The 13247-nt window shown below is 45.9% G+C and overlaps 1 protein-coding gene across 1 annotated transcript; it reads left to right on the top strand.

Annotated features, from left to right (window-relative positions):
* Positions 1-5291: 5291 nt before the first annotated feature.
* Positions 5292-12193, top strand: DRC5 (dynein regulatory complex subunit 5). Its single transcript, XM_085319917.1, has 4 exons — positions 5292-5487; positions 7543-8111; positions 9494-9943; positions 12017-12193. The coding sequence occupies exons 1-4, from the start codon at positions 5307-5309 to the stop codon at positions 12191-12193; spliced, it is 1377 nt and encodes a 458-aa protein (XP_085176043.1). The 5' UTR covers positions 5292-5306.
* The last annotated feature ends 1054 nt before the right edge of the window (positions 12194-13247 follow it).

Raw genomic sequence — 13247 nt, 5'->3', positions numbered from 1 at the left:
GGCAGAGCTCAGCGAACGCGGCGTTTTGAGGAGGTCGCCGTCGGCAGGATCTCACTCTGCTGGCGGAGCGCATTGCTAGCCTGTTCCAGTGCGTAAGCCTGGCGTTCTAGTTAAAATAATAATAATAATAATAATAATAGCCCGTCTGCTTGCTAAAATAACACAGCCTTGCTGGCCGTCAGTACGGACTAGCCAAGCGCTGGCGTAAATGAGGAGCCTGCAGTGGTGACGTGTTCCCCACCAGAGAGCATTCCTCTTCTTAAAGCCAGCCAGTTTGGAGAGCAGGTGTGCCTCCACTTATTTGCCAAGGTCTGAGTGACTTTATTTTTCTCTTGCTTCCCTGCGGGAGCTGATGACAACCCTGGGAGCCCCCCGGCCGGGCGCCCGCTGCTGCTGCCCGCTGCTCCTGCGGGCCGGGGAGAGGAGAGAAGCGAGGGCAGAGCTCCGCAGGGAGGCGCCGGGCGCCTTTGGGACCCCGGCGCCCGCGGGGTGAGGAGCAGCTCTCCAAGGGGCTCGGTGGGGAGAAGCAAGGAACACGCTCTGCCTGTTAAAAGCACGGGCCTGTCACGTTGGCTCTGCTCGTGGCAGTACCRCGGGCTACCAGCGTCTTCCAACTAGTCTCAAAAACCTGGTGTTTCCTCAGGGATCCCCCCCTTACCCCCTTAGAGTTCACAGACAGCTGGAGAGGACGAACTGGAGAAGAACRCTGTTCCTCATAATTATTGTTAATAAACTGACCAGTCTAGTGAGTGGTTTTTTCCCCTCTTTTGGATCCTGTAGAGGAGCCTTGCTGGGAGGAGAGAGTATAAAGTCCTGGTCATCAGGCATTTCAGAGAGCTGGACTAGAGCCTTTGGCTGAGGGCTGGGCTTCCAGAAGCAGCCAGATGTTCTCCTTACCTCTCAGAGATACCTGYTTTCTGGGTCTCCAAGGGTTGGCATGATCAGGGCCTGCTATGCAGAGTAGCAAGGGCTGTAACAGGCAATGCCCAATTCCTCARCTGTTTTCATGTTCCAGGAAGGTCCCTTAGGAACAGGACCCTTATCTGGACAGCGTGTCTGGTATGTTGACAGTTATCTAGGACCAGATTGTTGGCCCTTGACATCTGTCATATTACAGTGACAACACTGACCATATTCCCAAATGGCTGGCTACCTATTCTGCCTGATCTTCACTTACAGACARTTTCCAGTGTATTTGAAACTAAATAGATCCCTCATCTGGAATGCATTTTTTTCCTTTACTTGAGGCCCGTTCCAGAGACTCAGGCTCTTTAGGAGTCCACAACACACTTTCCTAATGCATACTTGGTATCAGCCTTTCTATATAAGCAAAAGAGAGCATCACATGCCACTGCTCATGGTAGTGGGATTAGCAGTGCTAGCTAGTGCTCAAGATCTTTGGCTGATATCTCAGCTACCCTATGCAGAGTAGAAGTAACAACAAAATGGCACCTGTAGTTCAGCTAGCATTTCCAGAATACTGCAGCAATGATGTGAGAACTTCCTCAGTTTCTGGGCAGACCAAGCTTCAGTGTGAATGCAATCTCYATACTCAAGAAGGATTTCCCCTGCATTTACAAATTCTCTTTAAAAGGGCCTTTACAGTCATTCAATTACTTCGATCAACATATTATGGTAGGGGTCATCAGCCAAATGTCACCAATTTCCACATGACTCTTCTTAGAGACTCTCTGGGCTTTCATGGTTGATCAAAAGAGCAGAAAACCTTTTTGTCTGAGTAAATGTCCTATTTCCAAACCAAAATTGTTGGGACTGAGCAGCCAAAATGTTAGGTAGCAATGTAACTAGGCTACATGAACAGAATCCTGAAAGATTTGCTTCTCTGGGGGGAAAGCAAGAGTGAATTTTTAGAAATTTGAGTATAATTCACTTTTCAGCCTAATCCACGTGTTAAATTATATAAACTGGGAATTTACTACRTGTCCCCATTTGTTGTATATCATTGCATAAAGCCTTTGTAGTGTAGGTGACTTAAGTGTAGAGTGGGTAGTGTGTTAATGCTGTTGACTTGGCTTATTGGTAGTCAGTGAATTACAACACTTCTCTGGTGTTTAAAAACATGCTCAGCAAATCCAGTCATGGGAACTGGCTTATTATATTAGCTCTGGCTTTATGTGGTTCCTGAGGCCAAGGCAGAGGAGATGCAAAAGTGAAAGCAACCCTTCCCCTCCCAGACTGCGTATCTGGACACCTAGACCCACAGAGGCTCACAGAAGACTAAGGTCCTGAAGGCCAGCAGTAGTGTGTGGTTACAGTGCTGAAGGTGGTGTAAATTGATTCAGTGTGATCAATGACTCAGTGTCAGACTCAACCCTCCCTAACACCTCAGTCATGAGGTTGATTCAGACACCTTGTGGGCTTGTTATCACACACTAACAGCCTTCCTTTTGCTAGATTCGTGTTCACGCTGAATGCTGAATGGGTATGGCAGAGTTAGAGGAGCTGGCTTGATGCAGAGCTCAGATACAGACAAAAATCCTCAGCAGCTGGGCCACATACACCCTGAGCTCTGTTCTGCAGTCTCCCATTTGGGATCAGCCTACACTGAGATTAGTGCCCATCTAGGTAACTTCTCACACCAGGCAACCATCACTAAACTTCATTCAACATACCAAGGCATGGCACTGATTTCTAGAGCTGGGTTTATGCTTTGCCTGAGGACAGCTGTGTYTCCCACTTGGCCTACAGGAGGCCATTTGACAGTCTTGTATGTGCCATGGTTTACTTTCTAAAAATCGATCTAGCATCAGTATACTGGCAATCAGATTATTTGCTGGAACGCAACCGTGATATAGTCCTAGGCCATCAATGCTGCACTAGCTTTTCCTAACAGCTAGTCTTTAAAGATTGCTCCCAGAAGGTCAGAAAAGTCATCAGAAGCTCCAATCAGCTGTGACTGGCCTGGGGGACACAGTGACAGAGATGCTTTTTGAATAGGATGAAAGACTGAGCAAGGAGAAAACATTTTTCCCAGGCACATTTCTTCTTTTAATGCCACCTCACTGCCATCCAGATGTGCTTTCCTTTTCCACTAAAAACTGACAGCATTAAGRGCTGGGTTTTCAACTGGGTCAATGTGTTGTGTTCTCTTTCCCCTCAGATGTAGCTTGCCATCACAGCATCTTCCTTCGGGGGCAGGAAGCTCTTCAAATAAATGTTTCTCACTTCTCATTTTGGAARAGTCACATTGCATATCATCCATTCACTCCCCTTCCACATCCCTCCTTCTTCAGCTCCCTTTTACTATGGCCTTTTCCTTTGTCATCCTTTCACCAATGCCTGCCAGGAGACATAACCTCCCTGCCCCAGCACCCTTTGTCATCCTGCTTTGCCATGGAGGAACCTGCCACTGCCATTTCCTTTATCCTGACTTTCGTTCTGAAAAGATTATTCTCTTCTAGGATCTGCTGAAAATGCAGTTAAAGAAGCCTTTGCTGACACACTTGCTGTAGTATCATATGAATCATTTTGCTTTGCTCTTCTAGTTCCTGGCATTTCACTGGTATTTTGCACATTCCTTTGTAGGCCCTTAAATCAGATGTCTTTTGGAAGAGGAAAGAGCAAAGGGAGAAAAGCTAGCAAAGCCTGCTACAAAGCTTTCAGGAAAAGAGGGGCTTATGCTGACTGAGGCAGCACAAACTGGGACTTCACAGGAAAAAGAAGCAGCCTCGTGCAGGGGACAGAAATAACGCATTTGATCGGGGGATCACCATCTGGCTCTTGCCCTCCATAAAGGAGGAGCTGTTTGCCATCAAAGCACTGTTCCGCTGACGGATGTTGTGGCAGAAGATACTACATGGCTGTCAGCCTCTATGTAGGATGCTGTCACAGGATCCTTTGACTCTGTCATAGTGCAGGACCCCTGCTGCCCCAAGGCATCCCCTTGGTCTCGTAGGAAGCTGCCCTTGCCTCTGACACTGCCAGCCATTGTTCCGCCTGGTGCTATTTTCATGTGCCCCGGAGACTCTAACTGTCCTTCTCCCTTTCAAGCAGCTCCCTTGAAAGTCAGCTCCTCAAAACAACTCTGTTGTTTTTATGAGCCTCTTTCCTCTCCCACTGAACTGCAGCCCTGTTATGTGCAGTTAGCTCCAGGAAAGATATAGCATAGGTCTGGGCGTCCTGAGATGGATTTGCCAAGCCTGTGCACTGCTCTTGAACCCATGACTCAGAAGGCAAGGAAAGAGCCTTCTCCTTCCTAGTCTCTTGTCTGACACTTTCAGACTGGTGGAGTTGGTGAGGGACCCATTAGGACTTTCAAACAATAATCATACATGTGTGATAATGAAGGCCAAGACTGCTGATCTTGAGTTTGGGGCAGGAAATAGCCAATGAGAAGATTTGCTCTGGGAAAGCTTTGTAGATCTAATAAGACTTGGGCATCCTGCCTTTTGTTCTAGCCTGGTTCTTTTAGCTCATATATGCTTATGCTCAATGTGGGCCTGAACAAATCTGACCCATCTTGTAAGTTAATGGATGTTTGGAAGAATTTCAGCTGTTAAGTAATTGGGAAAGGCAGAAAAAATGAATATGTGTATTGTAAGCATCTGTCTTTAAGCAGTCATAAGGGCATGCATATTGGATCAGACGGGAACTATCTGGCCCAGTGTCCCATTTCTGAGAATGGCCAGATGCAAGTATACATGTTGCTTTCTCCAACACTCTCACCACCTCCAACCATTTTCAAATCATATTGAACCAGATGTGGTTTCTGTGTGTTTAATCATTCCCAAGGGGTTTATATTYCATGAACTTGTCCAGCCTCTACTGAAACCTTCACAGATTTTCAACATCCATAGCATCCTGTGGCAAGAAACTCCCCTATATTAACTACAGATGGTATGAAGAACAACCTGTTTTCTGTGTTTTGAACCCAGCTCCTGCCAGCTTCACTTAAGGCCTTTATTTCTTTTATTGGAAAAGACAGTAAGCAACCAATTGCTGACCGCTCTCTTCAATAGCACTTGGAATTAACACCACATTTTTATCTGTTTATTACATATGGTACCTAGAGACATCTTTGTGCAGGCACTCTATAAAGGTAAGACTAAATAATAGTGGCTGTGCTGCAGTGCTTCCAAGCAGAGAAACGGGCAAAGGGCAGGGGAAAAGCACGGGAAAAGTGCATTACAAAAGAGAAATGTGAACAAAGTATTCTTATCCCTGGCCTTTTACTAAAATTCTTTTTTTCTGTTCCAGGCAGCCCMGCTGGAAAACGTGGTGGTGACTTCTGATCTCAAGCAGTTTTCCTCTAGTTTCTCCTGAAGGAGAAGTGTGACCTGAGCAGGATGCAGGAGCCAATAGCTGGTGATGTGAACACAGCCCTTCCCTCATTCCCATCCCAGGCCAGCCTCACTGCTGATTCACGCTCTATACAGCGCGTCATTGCTGAGGATCCTGAGTGGTCCCTCGCCACTGTTCCACAGCTCACAGAGCTCTGCCTCCARCACATCATTCGCAATTTTGAAAGTAAGCAGGAGTCTCCCCCCAGGACACACAAGGAGACAGCATCTGTCTTGGGGAGCAGAGGGTCAACAGAGCAGGCAGATGCATCTGAAAAGCACAGAGGGTGGTACCCAGCCCTGCCAGAGAAACAGATGGAGAAAAACAGCTCCTCAAGCAGCTAGTTAAGCAAACTGTTTAGTTGCTGAGCAKGTACTTGCACACTCCAGGGATGTTTTAGTCCTCTGGGCTGCTATCCAGGATGTGACTCTGCCCTAACCTTGTCCTGTCATTTCTTCTTCCATGGTCTGCTGGACTCATTACCTCAGCTGTGACCAGGACTGTGAAGTTGCTATTTCCTTCTCTTGATTCATATGTACATTACAGTAGCACTCAAGGATGGAGCCCCCATTGTGCTGGGTACTGTACAAAGAGAGGTAGAAATACTCCCTGCTCCAAGGAGCCCCCATCTCAGAATTCATATTGTACTTACAGTTTCAGGCCTTCTCCACAGCTTTTGGTGGTGATGTGACAAGTTATGTCCCCAAGTAGGGAAGGTGCTTTTGAGACAGCTGGGCTGACAAAATACAGAAAAACATAGAAAGAGTGTCTCATCTGGGAAGCAAGTGGGAGGGGGAAAGACAGGACCTACCTGTGTTTTCGGCTGACTCGGTGGAGTTGTAGCAAAGACCAAAGATAGGGTATGTCCGCAGGAGAACTGTAACACAGTATAGAGAAGCTCAGTGCTGCCTTAGACCAGGAACTGGTGCTTGGGGGTCCCAGCTGGGAGACCTTCCAAGTCTATCAGTTTAATCAGTCAGCTTGATGCCAAATGAATTGGACCTACAGTGCATGCATGTAAGTGTGCTCAGTCTCCTGTGGTCCCTCATACCAGCATCTGACCTGGGGATCTGCATCTTGCCCACCGTGGTTGCCTGGGTGAGCCAGACTGAAGCTAGTTCAGTTGTTCCAGTGTGTGTCCTACCTGTGCTTGCATCATGAGTCTTTGCAGAAAACATCATTGCAGTGCCAGCTGTAGAACACTGAAAAAGAGACTTCTGAAAGAGCCTCTGGTAAAACTGTGCATGTCCTTAGGAAGGAAATGTCCCAGATGATAGAGAAAAAAATATAAGACTAATCCCACTTTTTGTCTAAGAATCTGAATCCTCATGTGCAGATAGGCCTCTGCACTGTTGAACTCTGTGATTCAATACACACATGTACTTGTCACCAAGTATTCACAGTGTATATGCATGTAGCTTTTCTCTGGCATCTCTTACCACAAAGAACTTCTACCAGAGAGAAGTTAGCTGACACTCAAGGCAAGGCTTCAGAGAAGGGATTGRAGAGAGAGAGCTCCTGGGAGAAGAGAATCTTTATTTAAAGAGGGTAGATCTGAAGACTAAGATAAAGTATGTCTTAGTAGGAAGGAATCAGGAATCAGTTTTGGGTAAAAGACAGACACCTGAGTTAAGATGAAAAGACAAGAGGACTTGTATGAAAACTGCACAGACAGTTCACTTCTCAAATATCATCCTTTAATTTGACTAGAATCCAAAGGGAGAAAGTTCAGCAAATGACAAGCCAAATTTTGCCATCACTTTAAGCCTAGAACAGTTATGTTAGTGGCAGCAGTCCTCTAAATATAAACCGAATTAAAASCAAATTTAAACTGATGATCTGACTTTAGAGTGCTTGAGAGCAGATATTTTCAAGATCTGTTCAAAACYACATGCAAATTCCCAACTACGGGTCAATAGCCTTAGTCAAGATCCTATTTGTGATACTCAGCTTTGATGGTTACAGAGATGGGAGCTAACTTTCTGATGCAGTTTCCAAATATTATGAGAGTAAATTCAATTACCCTGATTCTGTATAGTGAAAGATAGAAATCCTACACAAAAATGAGTCATTTTCTGCCAGCTTATTTCCCTGCAGCAGCTAATGACAACTGAGAAGGGAGCCAGTATCAATAGAGGGGAGGGCATGGACAGACAGACGAGGGTTTGGACAAAACCCTGGCCTACAGGTGCCATGGACCTACAGCCCAAAACAACTTCTCCTTCTCTCCCTCCCCTCCAGAGAACCCTATTATGGACCATCTTCTGCCTGAGCACCAAAGGAAGGTGCTGGACAAGCTCTCCACTGGACTACCACTCACTGTGACTGCCAACCTAATACACGATGAGGACTACTGGAAAAGGTGCTGCACTCAGCGCTGGCAAGTGTGTGATGTCTCCAACTATGGAGACAGCTGGAAGCGGATGTTCTTTGAACGTCACCTGGAGAACATCCTGAAATGTTTCATCCCTAACATCACRGATCCCAACCAGGTCCTGGAACTTATCCCGCTCTGCAAAGAGTATGTGTGGAAACTGGAGGTTGATCAGTTCCTGCCACCAGTGAAGCTGGATCAAAAGGAGGAGGAAGATGACTTCTCTGATTCAGGGAGTGATTTTGGGCTCAGTGAAGTCTCCATGCATCACTATGACCTGGGAATCCTCATTACTGCTCTCCCTCATCTTGAAGAGCTTAATCTTACTTATGGTGTGAAGGACTGTGGTATGAATTTCGAGTGGAACCTCTTCAACTTCACCTACCAGGACTGTTACAACCTGGCTGTTGCCTTGAAGAAGTGCCACAACTTGAAAGTAATGTATCCCAAAGTGAACCTTTATTCCTCAGATAGATCTTCAAATTGTCTGAGGGAAAAAACCTAGGGACCAGTGTTGCTTGCTGGACACRTCTAGTCTTGCCAGGCTAGTGGGCTGTTTGTAAACATCTAGCTCAAATACTCTGCTTCTCTGGGACTAGTCTGCATTAGTCAGCAGAGAGCAGTGTCATCAAAGTGGTAACCTTCAGTACTGTTCTAATCAGGTCCATAGCTGCTGCAGTCCCTAGAGCTGCACCAGCCTCGATTGAGCTAAGTGAAATATCGAGTCAGGAAGAACCATTCCCCGTTAGACATCCTGTCTTGTAGCAAGGCAGCACCTTTCCCTTTGACAGTTCCAGTCAGCCAGAAAGGAGAGAAGTTGACTTGCTGGCCTAGTGCTGAATATCTTATCCAGTATATGTTCTTGTTAGAACAGGTTGTCTGAGGGTCAGTAAGTAAACAATGTGCTCCTTCAAAAAATGTTCCCTGTAACCAGAGAGGAAGCACCATTCCTGTTTTAACTTCCCACATAGTTCTGGGAGGGAGGAGAGGAGAAGCCCAGAGACAGTTTCTCATTAAGGACAATTTTTGGTGATTTATGCTCAGTAAATACATATCTGAATGCCCCAGAGCAGCCAAGACCCTCAAGAAGAACATAGGAGAAATATTTGCATTTTCCCTAGAGTGATAAGGCTTATTCTTTCTGGGCTCTAACATAATCTTAAGTTCTGTGGCGATTACAGCACAGAAATTCAGTCCTCCAAAAGTCCATGGATGTTGCTGTCTAGAGAGCACCCAGAGAGAGCTGGCTACATGTTTCTACCACGTATTGGCATGCTTTGTCAAACATCCTTCTGCTTGCCTTCCAGAAGAGAAATCACTTCTCATGTAACTATTGAGGTGCTCTGGCCATAAAGGGCATTGCCCTTAACAAAGAGCACTACACCTTATTTATTGCTAGTGCACATGACAGTGGTCCATGAAAGTTCAGACAGCAAGTATTAGTGGTGTGGGTGAGTTCTGCTATTGGGGTTAGTTCTACCGTTACTCTCTACAGAAGTTTTGGCAGCTTTATATCATTTAATTTAGCTCTTTGTGTCGAAGACCCTATAGGGTCAGAAGACAGGGGCAGGAGATGAATCATTTCACCCTAGAATAGGCATGGGATGTCAGTGGATTGAGCTGTCTTCTGGAAGAGCCTGCCCTACCCACTATAAAAGCAGCTATTTTATTTAGCCTCCATGACAAGGTGTCTGAAGCAAAGTGAGATGAATCCTGCCTATGGTGAGCAGCTGCCATGGGCGTAACTCACTTGAGGCCTTCTGAAAAGCTCATTCCAAAGCACTGGTCATTTTAATGCCCCATCTTTTATTTCCACAGATTTTCAAGTTGACACGCAGCAAAGTGGATGATGACAAGGCCAGGCTGCTGATCCAGAACTTGCTGGATCACCCCTCTTTGATGGATCTGAACTTRTCCCACAATCTCATCGGGGACAAGGGGGCACGTGCTGTTGGCAAGTTGATCAACCACAGCAAACTAGAAATCCTTAATCTGTGTAACAACCAGATTCGTCATGTGGGGGCTCAGGCTCTTGCTCAAGCCCTGACCAATAACTCCACCCTGACCTCCCTGAATCTACGCCTCAACTGTGTGGAGGACGAAGGTGGGCAGGCAATTGGCCGTGCCCTGCTGAGCAACACCACTCTGAAGTCTATCCATCTGGGAAGTAATGAGCTATCAGAACCAACCGCTACGCTTTTCTCCCAAGTCCTTGCTCAGAACAGCACACTGACTAGTATCAATTTCTCCTGCAACCACATAGGGCTGGTAAGAGAAACCTTTTTACTCTGCAGCTTGTATGTCTGAGTGGTTGTGTTGCAAAGCAGACACTGAGCTCACTCTGTCTCAAAACCACAGAGTCAAACMTATCCCTCACTTTGCCATCTTGCTGTGATAACAACAGTTACAAAAAATGAAGTGACTATGGCAAATGTCAGGAAGGAGAACAACATCTTCTTCTGTGTGCACACACACATTTATCTCATGTATTATATCTAGCTCTTTTCACAGAGCTCTCAGGTGGAATCYAGCTTCCAGGCTTTGAGCTTCTGGGCATACAAATTTCCCTTTGGGAAACTGAAATCCAGGAAATTGGGAAGATCACAGCCACTTTGCATGCAGGGGAGTAGAAAATAGTGATAGGTGCATGATTAGGGCCATATTCTTATCCTTTGTATTTTGGATCTGCTGTGCCATCCGTTGCTCAGCGTCATACAGGTGGTTTTATCCTTCCCAGAAACTCTTCCRGTCATCAAACACTCAGAGTATATTCTTAGAAAATTGCATCAGTTATTGAGCTAGTGAAACTCACCCTACAGCCCTGGACTGGTCTGGTAGTTCAGAAGTGTCACATCTGGATGCTTATATGTGGCTCCTAAACCACGGGCTCACATTTTCCAGATGGAGGAGCAGCCACAGATCCTACTACATCCCTAAGAGCTGCAGTACGCAACATCTCCGCAAACCAGACCACTTCAGCTGATTAAAAAGATCTTTAGAAATCTGAAACTAGACASCCAAATACAATTATGTTGGCTTTTTAAACTTTCTGCGCTGCCTCAGTTTTCTGTCACAATAAAGAGATTGTGAGACCAGCTGTCTCTGCTGGCAGGAATATTGTCTCAATGTGTTTGACAAAGGTTTTAAAAGGATTTGATGACAGAAAACCTTCTGTGAGTTCTGATTTTTATGATCCCGGATACGGAAAAACATTTGAGTGTGATGATACAAGGGGTAAAGGCTGGAAAGGATTGAAAGATTTTTTGCTTAGAAAATAATAATCTCTATGCTTAGCACCTTCCACAYGATGAGCTCTCCTGGTGCCCATTTCTGAAGCTCCACAGCACCCCAACAAGTGGACTGGTATTACTATCTATGTTTTATACACAGGGGAACTGAGGGCCTCACTGGAGATTCTCCAGTGAATCAATGATACAGCTACAAACTACATCTAAAAATGTCCACAGGCCATTGCTATGACCACTGTGATCCCGATTATGGCAATACAATTCAGAGGCTAAGATTCCTGGGTACCAAACTGCTAGAGACGCGTCAAATTCTGGCCATTGTACTCCCTTAAAAGGAGACTCATCCCCCTTCTCAGCCTGTGTCCTATTTAACAAACGTCTAGTATGTAGGGAGCTGGGGAGAGAGGAGGAGATTGGGTCAGCACACATATTCAGTTCCTGAAAGAGAACAGTTGTGGGGAAAAAAAAGTCAAATGGTCACATCCCTAAAGGTGATTTTTTCAGGTAAGGGAAGGAAATGCACCAACAGCTCTAAAGCTGATATCTGTGTAACATTTTCCATGGAAGCTTGAACTTCCCATGCAGACTGGACTTCAGCTGCTTGAAAGTGTTCCCCCACAAAAGCTGATCTTCTCAGGGAGATGGCATCCAAGCAGGAGACCATGAGYACAGGGGTTCCTTGTACTGTGGAGATGAGGAAGAGTGCACAAATCATGCTGCCATTTGTCCCAACCAGCAGTTAGCTGAGGACTRGGACACAGGTTAGAGCAGAGACTCCTTTCAGGTGATTATCTCCATCTGCGCTATGAACCAGCCTGAGCTTGAGGACTGCTGACACGGTGCCCAGAGGGAGCTGTTAGCATGTGTCRTATCACTGTGTGCTGCATAAGGTTACACTGCTCTGTATGTCTCTTCTAAGCAATGTTTCAGGCTTGGGTGGAGGCCTTAGTCACTTTTAACACAGTCTGATGATCTGATGGCCGCTCTACCACCAAGAGCAGGGGAGGGGAAGTTGCTCTGGGGATGAGAGAAAGGCAACAATAAACTTCACTCTTTGACCTCCTCCTCTCATCCCTCCTCTTACCAACTGCAGGATGGTGGCAAGCAGCTGCTTGAAGGGCTCATGGATAACAAGATTTTGACTGAGTTTGACCTCCGCCTGGCAGAGGTGGGCCAGGAGAGTGAATATCTCATCAACCAAATTCTGCGGGCCAACCAGGAAAGAGCCCGGCTGAGATCTCTGCAGTATCCATCAGTCAAGCCCCTCTGAAGAAAAAATTCTAGAAATCTGTGGGCTTTTCAGGTATCGGTAATCCACCGTGTAAGATTTGACATGAAATATCTCCTCTCTCAGAGTGCTGTGGCAAACATGGCTCCCTGCTGGAAGTGAGTGGGAGGGAAACATAGGAGGCACTTAGTGACTGTAATCCAGACCAGACCAGCACACAAACAACAGAGAAGGGGATCTAGGGCTTCTTCAGATATTTCCTCATTTCCCACCCATCTCTCACATTCTGCTGTCCTGCAGACTTCAAATCAGCCCATGATACCTTCATGCCAGAAATTCCAGCTCTCCCCTTACAGGCAGAGTTGCCCGAAGCTGCAAGAAAAGGCTGTGTTAGAAAACACTGTACTGCTACTGGTGGTGGTGGCTTTAATGGCCATAGTTTGTTTGCAGGAAGGTATTCAGTCTCTGAAATGTCACCAACATAGTGGCTGGTGACAGCAGCAAAGACACTCACCTGCTCAGTCTCCTGTGTTTCTAGGCCATCTGCTTTGTCCAAGGCTTTGATGTAGGATGGGATTTTTCATCCTTAATTTGCTGCAAAACAGCATCTATTTGATAACAGAGCAAATGCTAAGTTAGTATCAGTCTCTGTGTATGAACATAAAGGCCTTTTGGGAAGGCAGCCTTTATTTTGGAGGTTTGATTTTATCTGTATTTTTGAGAAACGCTCAACTTGCGGCAGCTACTACAGCCTTTCTTTGCCAGATCTCCATCATCTTAGCCTGTGGCTCAATATGAGAAAAGCGTTAGATCTAATGGGACTGTAGTGGCTTCACAGAAGCAATTTGCCTCTTAAGTTCTCTCTCCCACTGTGCCCAACATCTCCTGTGGTTTGTTACATGCTCCTGTAGCAAACTCAGAGTAGGATTATGAAAGGGAATGAGTTTGGGCAACTGGATGTTGTTCCATCTGTAAAAAACCTAAAGTGAATAGCAGTCCTAAATGGTCTAGTTCAGATTTAATCCTCAGGGCAGGCAGCTATATTTCAGCTATTTTTCCTGGAGGTGGGAGTGAGATGCATAGAGAGCAGAAGACT

The sequence above is a fragment of the Rhea americana genome, unplaced genomic scaffold, assembly GCF_003343005.1.
Source record: "Rhea americana isolate MKP2758 unplaced genomic scaffold, rheAme1 scaffold_119, whole genome shotgun sequence".
Classification (NCBI taxonomy): Eukaryota; Metazoa; Chordata; class Aves; order Rheiformes; family Rheidae; genus Rhea; species Rhea americana.
The sequence above is the reverse complement of the archived record's forward strand: the minus strand, read 5'-3'. Positions and strand labels throughout refer to the sequence as shown.